We start from the raw sequence: 13,853 nt of genomic DNA on the forward strand, positions 1-13,853 counted from the left end.
TCAAATACATGATCAGGTAATACCTTGATTTGAATACAGTGGAATTTCTGTTGAACTAGTGCCTCTGAAGAAGAAATTATCTCCTGGGTCTTTCTCTAATGAGGTGAGCTCTCAATTAAAAGACAGACTCAGCTGCTCCCTTACAGCCATGTCACTCAAAGTCATCACCTGGGAAACTGTTTAGAAATGCAAAATCTCAGGTCCCATCCAGACCTACTGAATCAGAATGGGCATTTGAACAACAATCCCTGGTAATGCATATGCACATTAAAATGTGAAAAATACTTGTCCCATGGAATTTTAAAATATAATCTACAATGCTGTCAATCATTATTCTATCCCAAACAACCTGAAGGATATGAAACACTTCTAGAAGAATTAGAGATGCTTTTAACTTTACAACTGGGAAGAAATATGATGGGATAATATCCCTGCTTCCTGGGGAATTAACCTCCTCTTTTTCTTACTTTTTCTCAAATTGCATTACCCAGAAACCCAAACTGGGGCACCCACCTTGGATTTTTTTAGATCAGACTGCCACCTAGATTCCCTAATATCTTAAAACCCATGACAGGGATTGTTGAGAAAATTAAATGAGATGATTAAAGTGATGTTCTTAGTTTAAAATCTGATCACAGGAAGTATTCAATAAATAGCAGCTGCTTTTATTATACTCTCTCTAAATATTAGCAATGAGGGATTCAATTCTAAGCAAGTCAGGGTTAGAAGACTGAACTGGAGGTACTTAAATTATCCAATATAGTAGCCACTAGCCATATATGGCTATTTAAGTTAAACTAAAAATTCAGTCCCTTGTCATACCAGCCACATTTCAAATATTCAAGCATCACATGTGGCTAGTAGCTACTATAATGGACTGTGCAGAGACAGAATATTTCTATCATCACAGAAAGGACCAGCTATTGGGCAGTCCTGGTCTTTAGGGCCTCTGAAATGCAAAATGGCCAATTAAGGTATTTGTTCTGCTTGAGTAACAGGCTAAGAAGGGCTTTCACTGGGGCAAAGGTTCACTGGACTTTAGCTACTACTAGGTGAGGATGAGAATTTGAATTGATGATCCCTACCATCAGAAACAAAGCCCTCAACACAGATTTTTAGTAACTATCTGTAAGGAACCATGAAAATTAAAGAAAAAAAGGTCTCAAATATAAAGAATTTCTGAATTTTACTCTTTCTGTTATCTTCTATCCTCTCGTAGTGATCAGCAGTCAATCTTTAAAAGGAAAGGGGCCTATGGGTTCAACTTTAGTTACAGGTAAGAAAGGAGTGGGAGAGGGAGGGAGTGACCAGCAGCTATTGAGTGGCATGAGCAGTTGAGCCCAAGGGGACTCCAGTATTGGTAGAGAGAACTCAGGGTGTCAATTTGGACCTGAGAAGAAATCCTACGGCAGGACAAGAGAGGCCCTTGGGCAGCTTCCAGCACATGCTCATGCATTCCTGCTCAGCATTTGCTCACACCAGTTCCCTGCTTAAAATACCTGACATTCTCCCTTCTCTATTAATTCATATAGTAAGTTTTGCTGAATGCTTATAAGTGCGAGATGCTGTGAATACGAAGTAAGTTACAGAGAGGTAGGTATAGTCATTGAAAGGGTGTGTTATTTGACAGGGTCCCCATTTGTTTAAAAAATATAGACTGAGTCCTACCTTATACCATACAGAAAAAATTCTAGATAATTTTAAAGTGTAAAAGTAAAACTATAGGAATACTAGAAAAAATATAGATGTCATGTGATCTGAGGTGGTAAAGACCTTTTAAAATAAAATTAAATACAAAAGCCATAAAGGAAGACTGTTAGTTTTGACTTCATCAAAATTTAGAATTTCTTTTTGATAAAGGGTACCACAAAAGTTTAAGATACATAGCATGTTGCCAAATTTTTCTTAAAATCTTTCTGAAGGAAACAGTCAAAAAATATAAGAAGAAAGGATACTTCTAACGTATAACTACTTCAAATTGTTAAGAAAAAAACAAACAATCCAAAAGAAAAATGGGCAACGGATGTGAACAGCATGGCCATTAAGAATGTGCAAAAATGCTCACCCTCCCTAGACATCAGGAAACTGCAAATTAAAACAAGATCTCATTTTTCACCTCAATGGCAAAATTATTTGATATTATTTTATTATTTTTTTATTTATTTTTTATTAACGGAAAGAAAAAAAAAAAAGAAATTAACACAACATTTAGAAATCATACCATTCTACATATGCACTCAGTAATTCTTAACATCATCACATAGATGCATGATCATCGTTTCTTAGTACATTTGCATCGGTTTAGAGGAACTAGCAACACAACAGAAAAAGATATAAAATGTTAATATAGAGAAAAGAAATAAAAGTAGTAATAATAGTAAAAAACAACAACAAAAAAAACCCTATAGCTCAGATGCAGCTTCATTCAGTGTTTTAACATGATTACTTTACAATTAGGTATTATTGTGCTGTCCATTTTTGAGTTGTTGTATCTAGTCCTGTTGCACAGTCTGTATCCCTTCCGCTCCAATTACCCATTATCTTACGTTGTTTCTAACTCCTGCTGGACTCTGTTACCAATGACATATTTCAAGTTTATTCTCGAATGTCCGTTCACATCAGTGGGACCATACAGTATTTGTCCTTTAGTTTTTGGCTGGACTCACTCAGCATAATATTCTCTAGGTCCATCCATGTTATTACATGCTTCATAAGTTTATCTTGTCTTAAAGCTGCATAATATTCCATCGTATGTATATACCACAGTTTATTTAGCCATTCTTCTGTTGATGGACATTTTGGCTGTTTCCATCTCTTTGCAATTGTAAATAATGCTGCTATAAACATTGGTGTGCAAATGTCCGTTTGTGTCTTTGCCCTTAAGTCCTTTGAGTAGATACCTAGCAATGGTATTGCTGGGTCGTATGGCAATTCTATATTCAGCTTTTTGAGGAACCGCCAAACTGCCTTCCACAGTGGTTGTACCACTTGACATTCCCACAAACAGTGGATAAGTGTGCCTCTTTCTCCGCATCCTCTCCAGCACTTGTCATTTTCTGTTTTGTTGATAATGGCCATTCTGGTGGGTGTGAGATGATATCTCATTGTGGTTTTGATTTGCATTTCTCTAATGGCCAGGGACATTGAGCATCTCTTCATGTGCCTCTTGGCCATCCGTATTTCCTCTTCTGGTAGGTGTCTGTTCAAGTCTTTTTCCCATTTTGTAATTGGGTTGGCTGTCTTTTTGTTGTTGAGTTGAACAATCTCTTTATATATTCTGGATACTAGACCTTTATCTGATATGTCATTTCCAAATATTATCTCCCATTGTGTAGGCTGTCTTTCTACTTTCTTGATGAAGTTCTTTGATGCACAAAAGTGTTTAATTTTGAGGAGCTCCCATTTATTTCTTTCTTTCTTCAGTGCTCTTGCTTTAGGTTTAAGGTCCATAAAACCACCTCCAGTTGTAAGATTCATAAGATATCTCCCTACATTTTCCTCTAACTGTTTTATGGTCTTAGACCTAACGTTTAGATCTTTGATCCATTTTGAGTTAACTTTTGTATAAGGTGTGAGATGCGGGTCTTCTTTCATTCTTTTACATATGGATATCCAGTTCTCTAGGCACCATTTATTGAAGAGACTGTTCTGTCCCAGGTGAGTTGGCTTGACTGCCTTATCAAAGATCAAATGTTCATAGATGAGAGGGTCTATATCTGAGCACTCTATTCGATTCCATTGGTCGATATATCTATCTTTATGCCAATATCATGCTGTTTTGACCACTGTGGCTTCATAGTATGCCTTAAAGTCTGGCATCGTGAGACCTCCAGCTTTGTTTTTTTTCCTCAAGATGTTTTTAGCAATTCGGGGCACCCTGCCCTTCCAGATAAATTTGCTTATTGGTTTTTCTAATTCTGAAAAATAAGTTGTTGGGATTTTGATTGGTATTGCATTGAATCTGTAGATCAGTTTAGGTAGGATTGACATCTTAATTATATTTAGTCTTCCAATCCATGAACACGGTATGCCCTTCGATCTATTTAGGTCTTCTGTGATTTCTTTTAGCAGTTTTTTGTAGTTTTCTTTATATAGGTTTTTTGTCTCTTTGGTTAAATTTATTCCTAGGTATTTTATTCTTTTAGTTGCGATTGTAAATGGGATTCGTTTCTTGATTTCCCCCTCAGCTTGTTCATTACTAGTGTATAGAAAAGCTACAGATTTTTGAATGTTGATCTTGCAGCCTGCTACTTTGCTGTACTCATTTATTAGCTCTAGTAGTTTTGTTGTGGATTTTTCCGGGTTTTCGACGTATAGTATCATATCGTCTGCAAACAGTGATAGTTTTACTTCTTCCTTTCCAATTTTGATGCCTTGTATTTCTTTTTCTTGTCTAATTGCTTTGGCTAGAACTTCTAACACAATGTTGAATAATAGTGGTGATGGTGGACATCCTTGTCTTGTTCCTGATCTTAGGGGGAAAGTTTTCAATTTTTCCCCATTGAGGATGATATTAGCTGTGGGTTTTTCATATATTCCCTCTATCATTTTAAGGAAGTTCCCTTGTATTCCTATCCTTTGAAGTGTTTTCAACAGGAAAGGATGTTGAATCTTGTCAAATGCCTTCTCTGCATCAATTGAGATGATCATGTGATTTTTCTGCTTTGATTTGTTGATGTGGTGTATTACATTAATTGATTTTCTTATGTTGAACCATCCTTGCATACCTGGGATGAATCCTACTTGGTCGTGATGTATAATTCTTTTAATGTGTTGTTGGATACGATTTGCTAGAATTTTATTGAGGATTTTTGCATCTATATTCATTAGAGAGATTGGTCTGTAGTTTTCTTTTTTTGTAATATCTTTGCCTGGTTTTGGTATGAGGGTGATGTTGGCTTCATAGAATGAATTAGGTAGTTTTCCCTCCACTTCGATTATTTTGAAGAGTTTGAGGAGAGTTGGTACTAATTCCTTCTGGAATGTTTGATAGAATTCACATGTGAAGCCGTCTGGTCCTGGACTTTTCTTTTTAGGGAGCTTTTGAATGACTAATTCAATCTCTTTACTTGTGATTGGTTTGTTGAGGTCATCTATTTCTTCTTGAGTCAAAGTTGGTTGTTCATGTCTTTCCAGGAACCCGTCCATTTCATCCAAATTGTTGCATTTATTAGCGTAAAGTTGTTCATAGTATCCTGTTATTACCTCCTTTATTTCTGTGAGGTCAGTAGTTATGTCTCCTCTTCCATTTCTGATCTTATTTATTTGCATCCTCTCTCTTCTTCTTTTTGTCAATCTTGCTAAGGGCCCATCAATCTTATTGATTTTCTCATAGAACCAACTTCTGGTCTTATTGATTTTCTCTATTGTTTTCATGTTTTCAATTTCATTTATTTCTGCTCTAATCTTTGTTATTTCTTTCCTTTTGCTTGCTTTGGGATTAGTTTGCTGTTCTTTCTCCAGTTCTTCCAAGTGGATGGTTAATTCCTGCATTTTTGCCTTTTCTTCTTTTCTGATAAAGGCATTTAGGGCAATAAATTTCCCTCTTAACACTGCCTTTGCTGCATCCCATAAGTTTTGATATGTTGTGTTTTCATTTTCATTCGCCTCTAGGTATTTACTAATTTCTCTTGCAATTTCTTCTTTGACCCACTTGTTGTTTAAGAGTGTGTTGTTGAGCCTCCATGTATTTGTGAATTTTCTGGCACTCCGCCTATTATTGATTTCCAACTTCATTCCTTTATGATCCGAGAAAGTGTTGTGTATGATTTCAATCTTTTTAAATTTGTTAAGACTTGCTTTGTGACCCAGCATATGGTCTATCTTTGAGAATGATCCATGAGCACTTGAGAAAAAGGTGTATCCTGCTGTTGTGGGATGTAATGTCCTATAGATGTCTGTTAAGTCAAGCTCATTTATAGTAATACTCAGATTCTCTACTTCTTTATTGATCCTCTGTCTAGATGTTCTGTCCATTGATGAGAGTGGTGAATTGAAGTCTCCAACTATTATGGTATATGTGTCTATTTCCCTTTTCAGTGTTTGCAGTGTATTCCTCACGTATTTTGGGGCATTCTGGTTCAGTGCATAAATATTTATGATTGTTATGTCTTCTTGTTTAATTGTTCCTTTTATTAGTATATAGTGTCCTTCTTTGTCTCTTTTAACTGTTTTACATTTGAAGTCTAACTTGTTGGATATTAGTATAGCCACTCCTGCTCTTTTCTGGTTGTTATTTGCATGAAATATCTTTTCCCAACCTCTCACTTTCAACCTGTATTTATCTTTGGGTCTAAGATGCGTTTCCTGTAGACAGCATATAGAAGGATCCTGTTTTTTAATCCATTCTGCCAGTCTATGTCTTTTGATTGGGCAATTCAGTCCATTAACATTTAGAGTTATTACTGTTTGGATAATATTTTCCTCTACCATTTTGTCTTTTGTATTATATATATCATATCTGACTTTCCTTCTTTCTACACTCTTCTCCATATCTCTCTCTTCTGTCTTTTTGTATCTGACTCTAGTGCTCCCTTTAGTATTTCTTGCAGAGCTGGTCTCTTGGTCACAAATTCTCTCAGCGACTTTTTGTCTGAGAATGTTTTAATTTCTCCCTCATTTTTGCAGGACAATTTTGCTGGATATGGAGTCTTGGTTGGCAGTTTTTCTCTTTTAGTAACTTAAATATATCATCCCACTGTCTTCTAGCTTCCATGGTTTCTGCTGAGAAATCTACACATATCTTATTGGGTTTCCCTTGTATGTGATGGATTGCTTCTCTGTCGCTGCTTTCAAGATCCTCTCTTTCTCTTTGACCTCTGACATTCTAACTAATAAGTGTCTTGGGGAACGCCTATTTGGGTCTAATCTCTTTGGGGTGCGCTGCACTTCTTGGATCTGTAATTTTAGGTCTTTCATAAGAGTTGGGAAATTTTCAGTGATAATTTCTTCCATTAGTTTTTCTCCTCCATTTCCCTTCTCTTCTCCTTCTGGGACACCCACAACACGTATATTTGTGCGGTTCATATTGTCCTTGAGTTCCCTGATACCCTGTTCGAATTTTTCCATTCTTTTCCGGATAGTTTCTGTTTCTTTTTGGAATTCAGATGTATCCTCCAAATCACTAATTCTATTTTCTGTCTCTTTAAATCTATCATTGTAGGTATCCATTGTTTTTTCCATCTTTTCTACTTTATCCTTCACTTCCATAAGCTCTGTGATTTGTTTTTTCAGTTTTTCTATTTTTTCTTTATGTTCAGCCCATGTCTTCTTCATGTCCTCCCTCAATTTATCGATTTCGTTTTTGAAGAGGTTTTCCATTTCTGTTCGTATATTCAGCATTAGTTGTTTCAGCTCCTGTATCTCATTTGAACTATTGGTTTGTTCCTTTGACTGGGCCATATTTTCAATTTTCTGAGTGTGATCCGTTATCTTCTGCTGGCATCTGGGCATTTAGTCAGATTTCCCTGAGTGTTGGACCCCACAGGTTGTAAGATTTTTCTGTGAAATCTCTGGGTTCTGTTTTTCTTATCCTGCCCAGTAGGTGGCGCTCGTGGCACACGTCTGTCTACGGGATCCACCAGTAAAAGTTGCTGTGGGTCCTTTAACTCTGGAAAACTCTCGCCGTAGGGGAGGTTTGGCAGCCGAAGCATCTTGGAAGAGTGCCAGCCGGCCCGGGGGTCTGACCGCGGGGAGGGTCGCCGGCTGCCGCAGCACGTGAGAGCGCCCGACCAAATTTCCTAGTCGGCCCGGGGTGCCAAGAGTGGCGGAAGGGCGCCAGCTGTCGCAGCCCGGGAGAGTGCACTGTTCCCAGGCAGACCGGGGAGTCACGTGTTTGGAAGGGACCCCCTGGTCACCGTTCTCCGCAGTCTGGGGATTTCTGACCCAACTCTTTCAGTTGGTCCGGGGGGCCTCGCGTGGTGGGGACGCCAGCCGCCGCGGCCTGAGGGGATCGCCTGCCCAATTCTGCCAGCTGGCCTGGGAAGGAGGAAGGGAGGGACTCCGGCCGCTTGCCGTCCCGCCCAGGAAAGCCCGCGTCCCTCGGTGTTCTCACCGGAGCTGGTTCTCCCAGACAGTCAGCCGTTCCAGGATGGGGTACGCTGTCCCTTTGATCTCCGTCGTGGCTCCGGGAGCTGCTCTGTATTGTCTCCACTCCCCCAGTAGCTGTTCTGGAGGAGGAAAGGTGAGGGCGGCAAGGCTGTCGAGGCTGGTGGCGGAGGAGCCGGTGAAGGTGGAAGAGGGCACCGTGGTGGTTGGAGAGCCGCCGGAGCAGGAGGGGGAAGAGGGGAGAAGGAGGGCGGGCGGGTCGGCTGCTGCGGGGCGTGGGCGCCGTGCGGCGGGCCGGCGGAGAAAGAGAGGGGAGAAGGAGGGTGGGTGGGTCGGCTGCTGCGGGGTGTGGGTGCCACGCGGCGGGCCGGCGGAGAAAGAGAGGGGAGAAGGAGGGCGGGCAGGTCGGCTGCTGCGGGGCGTGGGCGCCGCGCGGCGGGCCGGCGGAGAAAGCGATATTTTATATTTAAATAATTATACTGGCATTTGATATTGATAATATCGAGTGTTGAATAAGTTTAGAGGGAAATAAGTATTTTCACACAATGCTGATTGGAGCATGAAATGGTATCACCCTTTGCAAGTATAATCTGGCAGCATGTATTAAAAGGAAGGACTTCCAGAAAGATGGCTGAATAGCTCGAGATTAGCCCTGCTCCATGGAAAAGTTAGAGAAGGGTCAAGAGGGTAACTGAGGCAGTGAATCAGGAGTGGAGTACATCTGACCTGGGAGAAAATTCTGTACCACATGGGGCAGCTCTGGTTGCAGAGGCTGAAGAACTGAGAGGCAGAGGGCTGGAGCCTGGCACGGAGGCATGGAGCCTGCAGGAGTGCACAGATGGAAGCTGAAGACTAGGAAGTAAGCCAGGCCACGTTCCTTGGGTGCGCTACCCTCACCAGAGCAGCCCCGTGACCAGCAACTCACCCCATACCCCACACACCTGAACCCCATCACCTGCTCGCATTCCCTGCACTCCTGGCACCTCCACCCCACCAGCCCTCAGTGCATGGACCTGCCCTGCCCCCCCCCCCCAAGTGCAGCCCAACCCACCTCTCCAGCTCCCCTCCCAAGCACTACCTCCCCATCCCTGTTTCCTGGAGGCTGTTGCCAGTGCATAAAGGCTGTGGGCACTAACCTCTATACCCAGTCTACCCCTGCCCCAGTGCCAATAGTGTCGTATACCCTCACCCCAACTCACTGAGCTCTGTGCATCAGTTTATGGCACTCCATGCAGGCGCATAGGCCCCCAATCATGTCATTCAGCTTTGGGAACTGCACTTTACAGCAGTCCTAGAACTGCACATGCGCATGGCCCTCCCAGCTCTGAGAAAGTGCTGACCTGTGCTGCTGGGTCATTTTTGCACCCAATCCATGAAGGCATAATGCCAACCTGCTGCCACAGCTGTACGCATACGCACAAAGGGCCTTGTGCTTTTAGGTCAGTGCACACCAGGGTTTCACCTCTCAGACCAGGGCACCCGCACAGCTACACCCTTCCTGGCCGCTAGGCGCCCATGTTCACAAGCATCAGCATAACATCCCCAACCTGCACCTATACCTGCCCTGAAACAAATCACCGCACTGAGTGCCCCAACCCATACCCTGCTCCCTGCTGTACAACCACCCTGCAAACACAAGGCCTTTACATGCCATGAAGACAGCAGAAGATTACTAAGCATATTACAATGCAGACAGATGTAGCCCAGCCTAATGACCAAATTAAAACACCAGAGGAGACACAGACATTGGAACAACTAATCAAAGATGTTCATACAATTCTACTTAATAAAATAAGTGGGATAGCAAATGACATAAAGGAGATCAAGAAGACAGTAGAAGAGCATAAAGAGGAATTTGAAATAATAAATAGAAAAATAACAGATACCACAGAGATGAAAGACTCTGTTGATCAAATAAAAAACATACTAGAGGCACACAACAGCAGATTTGACGAGACAGAAGAAAGAATAAGTGATATAGAGGACAGAATACCTGACTTTGAAGACTCAAAACAGCAAGTGGCAAAAAAGATGGAAAAAACTGAATTGGATCTCAGAGAAATGACAGACAAAGAGCGCAAATATAAGAACCATTGGTGTCCTAGAAGGAGAAGAGAGGAGTAAAGGGCTTGGAAGAGTAGTTGAGGATATAATGGGGGAAAACTTCCCAACCCTCACAAAGGATATAAATATACAAGTCAAAGAAACCCAACGAACTCCAAACAGAATAAATCCAAACAGACCTTCACCAAGGCACATACTATTCAGCCTGTCAAACCTTGAAGAGAAGCAGAAAATCCTGAACGTGGCAAGAGAAAAACAATCTACTATATACAAAGGAAACCAAATAAGACTGTGTTCAGACTACTCAACTAGCACCCTGGAGGCGAGAAGGTAGTGGCATGATATATTCAAGATTCCGAAAGAGAAAGACTTCCAGCCAAGAATTCTGTACCCAGCCAAACTGTCTTTCAAAACTGCGGGAGAGTAACGTTTTCACAGACAAAGAAGTCTTGAAAGAATTTGTCAAGAAGAGACTGGCCCCACATGAAATACTAAAAGGAGTTCTGCCGGATGAAAAAAAAAAAGACGGGAGAGGGAGGTCTGGAGGAGGGCACAGAATTGAAGAGTACCACTAAGGGTAATTCAAAGAATACAAAGAGAAAGAGGGAAAAGAATATATAGATCTGACAAATAAAATTAAAAAGATAAGATGGCTGATCCAAGAAATGCCTTTTCAGTAATAACTTTGAATGTTAACAAACTAAACTTACCAATTAAAAGATACAGATTGGCAGAATGAATTAAGAAACATAATCCAACTACATGCTGCTTACAAGAAACTTATCTTAGACACAAGGATACAAAGATTGAAAGTGAAAGGATGGAAAAAGATTTTCCACACAAGTTGTAACCAAAAGAAAGCAGGAGTAGCTATACTAATATTGGACAAAATAGACTTTAAATGTAAAGACATCATAAGAGACAAAGATATACTAATTAAAGGTTACACTAATTAAAGGTCAATTCACCAAGAACATATAACAATCATAAATGTTTATGCTGCCAATCAAGGAAATCCAAAGTACATGAGACAGACATTGGCAAAATTGAAGGGAGCGATAGATGTTTCAACAATAATAGTAAGAGACTTCAATAAACCACTCTCTTCTATTGATAGAATAACTAGACAGAAAATCAATGAGGAAATAGAGAAGTCAAATAACTTGATAAATGAATTAGACCTAACAGACATTTATAGGTTATTGCACCCCAAAGTACAAGGATATACATTCTCCTCTAGTGCTCATGGAACATTCAAATTCCTCTTTATGCTCTTCTACTGTCTTCTTGATCTCCTTTATGTCATTTGCTATCCCACTTATTTTAAGTAGAATTGTATGAACATCTTTGATTAGTTATTCCAACGTCTGTGTCTCCTCTGGTGTTTTAATTTGGTCATTAGGCTGGGCTACATAGATCATATGCTGGGGCACAAAACAGGTCTTTATGAATTTAAAAACACTGAAATTATTCAAAACACTTTCTCTGATCACAATGGCATGAAGCTGGATCTCAATAATTACCAAAGAATGAGAATATTCACAAATATATGGAGATTAAATCACACACTCTTAAACAACCAATGGGTCAAAGAAGAAATTGTTAGAGAAATCAGTAGCTATTTGGAAATGAATAAAAATGAGAATACAACTTATTAGAAATTATGGGATGCGGCAAAGGCTGTGCTGAGAGGGAAATTTATTGCCCTAAAATGCCAATATTAAAAAACAAGAAAGAGCAAAAATCGAGGACTTAACAATACACCTGGAGGAACTTGAGAAAGAACAGCAAACTAACCCCAAAGCAAACAGAAGAGAAATAACAGAGATTAAAGCAGAGATAAATGAATGGGAGAACAAAAGAACAATAGAAAGAATCAATAAAACCAAAAGTTGGTTCCTTGAGAAAATCAATAATATCGATGGGCCACTAGCTAGTCTGACAAAGAAAAAAAAGAAAGGATGCAAATAACCAAAATCAGAAATGTATTAAAATGAAAAATGCATATATCCTTTGACCCAGTAGTATTACTTCTGAATATCTATCCTATAGGCACATTTGCATATTCACACAAAACAAATTTATTTTACTGTAGCACTGTTTGTAATAATAAAGACTGAACTATCCATCAACAGGGACAAAGTAAAATAAACTGTATGATACGAAAATGTTACAGAATGTTATATAGCAGTCTTTTTTTTATATTCTGAGATAGTCTTACATGACTTAGAAGGAAAAATCAAGCCATAATGCCAGATGAAAAAAATAAGATGAACAATATAGTATGATACCATTTAAGGAAAACAAAACCTCCCAAAATTGGACAGGCAAAGAAAACGTCCTGATGAATGTATTAAACTGATAAAGTTACCTCTGGGGAGAGGAATAGGATTGGGGGTGCAGTATTCTCAAGGTGAACTTTTCATTTTATCTGTTTTATGTGAAAAATTTCACAAGGAGATTATATTACATTATTTGTGTAATTAAAAATAATAAAACAACCCATGCACCCCCCCAAATAATAATAAATAAATAAATCAAATGAAGTATATGGACCTTGATTGGATCATGGACTTTTCTTTTTTAAGCTCTAAGTTATTTGGGGAGCAACTGGGGCAGCCTGAACATGACCTATATATTAGCTATATTATTGTGGTTATGTAAGACATTCTTATTTTTAGGAGTTGCTTACTGAAGTATTTAGGGGGTGAAGTGTCAAGAAATCTACAACTTTAAAATGGAAAAGAAAGAGAAAAGAAGATAGGAGGGAGGGGAAGAAGGGAAAGAAAAAACAAATGTTAAAGCAAAATAATAAAGCAAGTGTTAATTGGTGAATTTAAGTGAGAAATATATGGGTGCTCGATGTATTATTCTTCTAACTTTCCCATAGGATTGAAAGTTTAAAAAAAAGAAAGGAAGAAACATAAGATACCACTATCCCTCACCTAGCTGACAATGATCAATTTCTCTCCTGAATTCCTATAACATTTCACAATGTCATTTATACTACAAATGATTATCTCTGAGATAATACTCATGAAAGATAAAGACATCTTTCAATTCTGTACCACCACCTCCTACCCACCATGGCTAGCATCATGCCCAGCAACAGAGCAGGCAAGTATGGTTAGGAACTCAGTCCAAGTGGGCTGAGAAATGTGTGGCATTCACCTATAAGACTGGCATATACAAAGTCAGGACCTAGAATTGCAAGCATCAAGTCAGATAGGAGGCATGAAGGGTGTGTCTCTCTGTTAAGTGCCGGCAGGAAGTTACTCAGGGACAGAACTACTAAATGGACTAGTGGGACCACTGAATGGAACTAAAGTCCGAGAGTGCTCTTGGAAATTGCCTGAGTGGTTTTTAGGTTGATATTCTGTAAGTTACAAAGTGGTAGTAAAATAATGTGCTCTCATACTGGTTTCTCTTTTGATCCTTACAATGGCCCTAAGAGACAGGTACTATCTCCATTCAAGAGATAAGGAAACTGAGGCTCACAGAAGGTAACTGACTTCTTCAAGGTCACATAGAGAGAAAAGGCGCTTAACTCCATGTTTTCAAATCTAAAGTACTGCCTACTAGGCCATGCTGCCTTCTCTGGGGTGTGATACCTAACCAATGAGATGACACACCCACTTACCTGATTCAGTCTTGGTCTGGACTACATCTCCCCACACTGTGAGATCACCACGGGAAGCTTGGGCTTATTGTTGGGGCCTGTGGGAACATTCTAGGAAAGAAAG

General features: G+C 39.8%; 1 protein-coding gene across 2 annotated transcripts in view; it reads right to left on the bottom strand.

Moving 5' to 3' along the window:
• Nucleotides 1–13,853, bottom strand: part of PPIH (peptidylprolyl isomerase H) — a 30,232-nt gene that overhangs the window by 3,346 nt on the left and 13,033 nt on the right. For both annotated transcript variants that reach the window (XM_077150033.1, XM_077150034.1), the window contains one exon: nt 13,751–13,840. In XM_077150033.1, the coding sequence (XP_077006148.1) occupies nt 13,772–13,840 (69 nt within the window). In that variant the 3' untranslated portion in view covers nt 13,751–13,771. The remainder of the gene's footprint in view (nt 1–13,750; nt 13,841–13,853) is intronic.

This window comes from Tamandua tetradactyla, chromosome 2 (genome assembly GCF_023851605.1).
Source record: "Tamandua tetradactyla isolate mTamTet1 chromosome 2, mTamTet1.pri, whole genome shotgun sequence".
Lineage (NCBI taxonomy): Eukaryota > Metazoa > Chordata > Mammalia > Pilosa > Myrmecophagidae > Tamandua > Tamandua tetradactyla.